Below are 5,314 nucleotides of genomic sequence, written 5' to 3' on the forward strand. Positions count from 1 at the left end.
GAAGTTTTAAATGTAATAACCCTGACAACTTCCCAATTTTTCCTTCTACCATCACCCTTACCCTGTAATCCTTATGCTGTAGTCACCATCCTTACAGTGAAGAACTCTCTTTACAATCAACACTGGTACTCCACCTCAATTCTCAGCTGTGGACTACTGAATCCAAGCACTCACTCCACAGTGAGTCAATACAATGCACCTGACTGTATTCTCAACCACTGAAAACGAGACTAGAAATCTTAGTTTGGTCTCCTGGCTGAAAGCTTTTCTTAAAAATCTACCAACTCTATATACTGCCTAATAAAAAAAAGTGGTAAATATGGATTGATGTGGTACAAAAATATGTATAACAAACTAGGTATCTTCCAGGATAAAAATTCATTTATATCTTTACCAGGTGTAAGTCTCTAATTTTACATGATAGGCCACGCCAGAACTTCTAAGTATATGTTAAATGTTATTTTGCAAGTAAAAGTATTTCCCTGTATACTAACATACTCCAATATACACTTAATACTTAGCCCAATATACACATATAAAGAATCTTATTATAATTTCTTTAAAATGTTTATCGAAAACAGCTGTTATGGTATATAAAAAAAATAACATTTTTGCTTTTCCATGTTGAAAACTTTTTAAACAAAGGAAATGAGAGGGACTAGTATAACCCTTTATATAATTAATTAAAATATTTTGAAATGAACAATGACATAAGATATACCAGAAAATAGCAACTCCGAACAGCAGTAGAGAATGTGAAGTAAATCAGTCCTAAAATGCATACTTAAAATTTCTTTTACATTCACAACTTAGCTTTGATTTCCAAAAAAATATTTTACCCCTTCCACTTGGAGGAAGTGGATAATGGGAACATCAATTTTAAATACCTTAAAATCTGCATTTGTTCTCAGGATGAATATGTTTTTATTTTGATCACTACCTATAAAGTACAAGTTTACATAGGAATTGCATTTATAAAATTCTGATATTTCTTCAGGACTCAGAGTATAAAATGTATTATTTTCAGGATGGCCAAATGAAAACTGGCAAATGGGAAATAGGTTGCCATCATTATGAACCATGGTGATTTTCAATCAAGTCCTTGTATTGTATTCACAGCATACAAGAAATCCATGTAATTTTTCCTCTGCTTAGGTTCTCAGAGGTCAATGAGTTTTATAATTATCTCCAAACAAATTTCTCCACAGTCATTTAAGCTCTCTCTAAATAGCTGGGTGTGTTGCCATGCAATATCACCATCCCCTCCACTTAGTTCAGCTTCCAAAATAATTTCTGTTGTACCAGAGAAATCTGAATATGAACGAAGACTTTTATCTGTTGAAAAAAATACAAGTAAAGTTCTGCTGCATACAACTTGCACAAACATTCAAAAGGCTTTCTCTTATGAACATTTAAGAGCCTAACTAACAGCTTATCAAATATACTTAGTAATTCAAAGGATGGATGGAGTCCACTGCAAATTATTATTTGTATTTTGACAGTGTCCTCTAGAGGGTGCAGTCAGGACTGGGGCTGCATACAAACACACTGGAGAGTCCCTGTCACAAATAGGACATACACCTTGTGAATTCTTTGAGTTTTGATGAGTCCTAATTTTAGACCTTCCTTGTCCACCACCAAAACTAGGCAGAAGAAATCACAATTTATTTAGTCATTGATTTATTTAGCCATTTATATAGTAGTAATCCTTTGTATATAATTTTTCATCAACAGATCAAAAAGTCTAATTTATGATATATTGTATTTACCTGAATACAAGATGGCTTTGAATTTAGGATGACCCTCCCCAATTAGATTCTATACACAGAAAATGTATATATTCAAATATTATAAAAACCTTAGTCTGTTTGTAACGCTTTATTTGCACTGATTGGCTGTCTCAGCAGCCAATCGGCATGCTCCAAGAGTGTTCCACTGGCCCAGCCCTAGCCCCGAAATGGCAGAAGGGGGAGAGGGGGAGTGGGCCCGGCCGGTGGGCGGTTGGGGCCATACAGGCCTCTGTCCCTGGCCACCCCTCAGGCCCTGCCTGTTGTTCTTGACAGGCAATTGGCTAATTTTGTTATAATATTCCATGTATAGAATCTAATTATTGGAGGATTGTCTTAAATTTGTTCTGCCCACACCACTGTAGTGGGAAGGCAGGTGGGAGGGGAGGCTGGGGGTGGAGAAGTCAAGTGGACTCCACACCACTTAACCCACCTGCAGTACCTGAACCCTTCAGTTGCTACTGCTTCTCTCTTGCAGTGCCTGTGCTCCCCTCCATTGTACATTGCCTTGCCACTTCCCCACTACTGCCTAGACTCCCTCTACCCCAGAACATATGATGACTTTGGTCCCTATCCAGCTAGGCAGCAGTGGTTGGGGCAGTGATGGCCCTGGGCCCAGCCAGAGCTGAGGACAGAGCTGCCACCACTACTGCTTGGATGGGTGGGGGGCTGGAGCCACTATGGCTGCTTGCAGACATTAAAAAGAAAACAAAATGGTGCTTTATTTAAAACCCAGTGTGCACCTGCACCCAGCACATGCCCAGAAAAGGCAATGTGAGTTGGATCTGACTCACCCAACATCTGTATAGACTGGGCACTTTAGTGGGGCTTTTTTGGGTGCTTTTTATTTAGTAGCCAACAAACTCAGTTTTAGAAAAAAATGCCAAAGAGCCCTGGTAAAGCACCCAATTTATACAGACACTGTGGAGCTGAGTCAAAGCAACATGCTGCTTCTTCTGATAAAGTGCTTTTTTTAAAGTCTGCTGGCAGCATATATACTCTGTGCCTTGGGACACAGTAGGGCCAGAGCCGGAGCTGTGAAAGAGGGTATGCAGCAGTGGGGGAGCATGCTCCAACCCTGAGCCCTGGTTGGGGTTGGAGCTGCAGCAGCCACCTGCCCCTGCTCCAACCATGAACTGGACTTTTGTCCCATGTTGAAAAAAACCTAATCTTGGATTACAGTATTACCCTGTTTTTTGTAATCCATTGTAGAAAGATCGTTGGAAAAACTTCAAGTGCACTGGCATTTTAATCTTCTTTAATGTTCACATTTTAGAGCACGTATAGCACACAGTTAAAAAAAAAAAGAATAAAAAAAGTCACACTTACCTCCAATAAGATCAATTTCTGCTGTAGGAGAGTGCAATTTCCACCTTATTCTTCCACTCTGAAATGTCTTACTGCTTGTCCTAACTGAAATATTGTCTATTTTTAGACCAACTGACCCACACTCAAACTTCCAGCAGATATAAGCAGATGACGACCCTTCTTTTCGGGCTAAATAAACCTAAATGGAAAGAGAACATGGTTAACATACTGAAATGTGGATGCACAGCCTTCATCAAATTAAGGGCCATCTACTGTAGAAGCACACCAAATTTGAACTACTGTAAAATAATAGACACTAAAAATAATTCTCTACATAGTAAAACTTTGTATAGAGCATCACTGTAATTCTTAACTGATGTCTATACAGTGGTATTGGGTCCATTTTAAATAAATTTTACTTTATCCTGTACTGTTTCATGTGATATGTAGACTTTTAGCCATAAGTACCTTGGGCTCAGACTATTAAATTCTCCTACTCTAAGTATTTAGGATACTACAGTGATCCTCAATGATACTGATTTTCAGTGCCATGTTAAATGCATGAGGTGGGGGGACAGTGAGTGATGGGGGACAGACCTCATCTTAGAACTAAGTAAATACAGTACTTGGAAAAAGGGATAAGGCTGCAAGACTGAGGATGTGAATATTGTTCTTTTTGACTCCCTCATCCAGTTTGCTCAGCATTTATTCAGTACACCTGAAAACTAGAGTCTATATATTGATCATGGATCTGGGTTTTCTATTTCCCATGGGAAAAAACCCACAGATCTCCACTTTTAACTGAGAAAAATGCAGGGTTTTCATTTTAACAGAGAAACATGTGGATTTTCCACTTTTGCAAAGAGCTCTCTGCAGGCTGGCAGAGTTCTAGCCTGCAAGGGACTGGCGGGAGTGAAAGAAGGGCAGTCAGGCAGGGGGGCGCCATGTGCATATGTGCTCGTACATGCACATGGCCACCAGGCAACCTGGGGAGCAGCTCCCGCAGATAAGTCTAGTCGGGGGTGGGCAGGGGGGATTGAGGCTCTCATAGGGAGAGAGGGAGGAAGGGAGGGACGGAGGGAGTTGGGCAGAGCTGGGGCTACTGCCCAGGTGGGGAGGTATATGGGGCTTGGGGCCTGGTGCTGGAATGTGGGGCCACAGGGCCCCAGTGACGGTCAGGATGGAGGGGGGTGGGGCTGGCTCCCCACTGCTGTGCACACTCCCAGGGAAGCCAGGGGGGGACACGTGCCCCCCAGATGTGTGTGCAGGGTTGGGGTGGGCTGCCTGCTGCCAGCTTGGGCTTCCCGCCCTGCTGCCTTCCCCCCAGGGTCTCTGCAGCCCAGCGGGTGGAACTTGGTGCAGCAGGGCAGAGTGGGGCCAGGCAGGGAAGCTCCTTGCTGCTGCAAGCCCTGCGCTACCCTAGCAAAGTGCCCTGTGCCCCATGCTTGCCCGACAGCAGGGGCAGTGGCACGGAGTTGTGGTCTGGATGTGCTGCCTGTGGGGGAGGGGGAGCCAGGCTCCACGCTCGATACCACTGCAGCAGCTGTTGCGTCCCACATGTGGCAGCCAGGGCCCGGGTGTTGCTGCAGGGGGCAGGGGGATGCAGACCTGGGTCCCTGGCCCCACAGCCCTGGCAGCTAGGGACCCCCTCTGGCAGGACTGGGGGGGCCAGGGTGGGCTGTAGGTGGGGAAAGTGAGGCACCAGCAGGGCTGTGGGTGGGGAGTGAGAGGCCTGGACCTGAATCCTGGTGAGCGAAGCAGGCAGAAGGAGCTGTGATTTTCCATGATAAAAAAGTCATAATTAAATGCCAAAATGTATAGGTATTTAGAATTTACTTTATTACAGTGATTGAGGCACTGTTAGGCTTTCAAATTGCTTTAACATTGTAAATATATCAATAAAGCATTGTTCAGTTAATACTTACATATATAGTGACATTTTATTTTAATCATGGATTTGGGGTTTTTTTTAAATAAGAGAATTTGCGATTTTTAAATGGAGAAAACCAGGATCCCTAATGCTGACATTACAAGGGTTCTTTACTGTATCTAGGGTATGAGGTCTTTAAAACAAAAGCACTGTCAACCTCTTAACTCCAGCAGCTGTAACCAACAAGTCAATATTATAAACATTATAGATTTAAGGGGCAAAATTTTTATTCTCTATCAAGAATATTCAGTTAGGAAAATCCCTAATGGAATTACTAGCAAATTCCTGC

General features: G+C 42.7%; 1 protein-coding gene across 1 annotated transcript in view; it reads right to left on the bottom strand.

Moving 5' to 3' along the window:
- Positions 1-651: 651 nt before the first annotated feature.
- The window catches only part of NGLY1 (N-glycanase 1), a 43,588-nt gene continuing 38,925 nt past the window's right edge, over positions 652-5,314 (bottom strand). The window contains exons 11-12 of the mRNA XM_014518769.2: positions 3,117-3,294; positions 652-1,335 (exon numbers count right to left, since the gene is read on the bottom strand). Of these exons, the coding sequence (XP_014374255.1) occupies positions 1,160-1,335; positions 3,117-3,294 (354 nt within the window). The 3' untranslated portion in view covers positions 652-1,159. The remainder of the gene's footprint in view (positions 1,336-3,116; positions 3,295-5,314) is intronic.

This window comes from Alligator sinensis, unplaced genomic scaffold (assembly GCF_000455745.1).
Source record: "Alligator sinensis unplaced genomic scaffold, ASM45574v1 scaffold299_1, whole genome shotgun sequence".
NCBI classification, from domain to species: domain Eukaryota; kingdom Metazoa; phylum Chordata; order Crocodylia; family Alligatoridae; genus Alligator; species Alligator sinensis.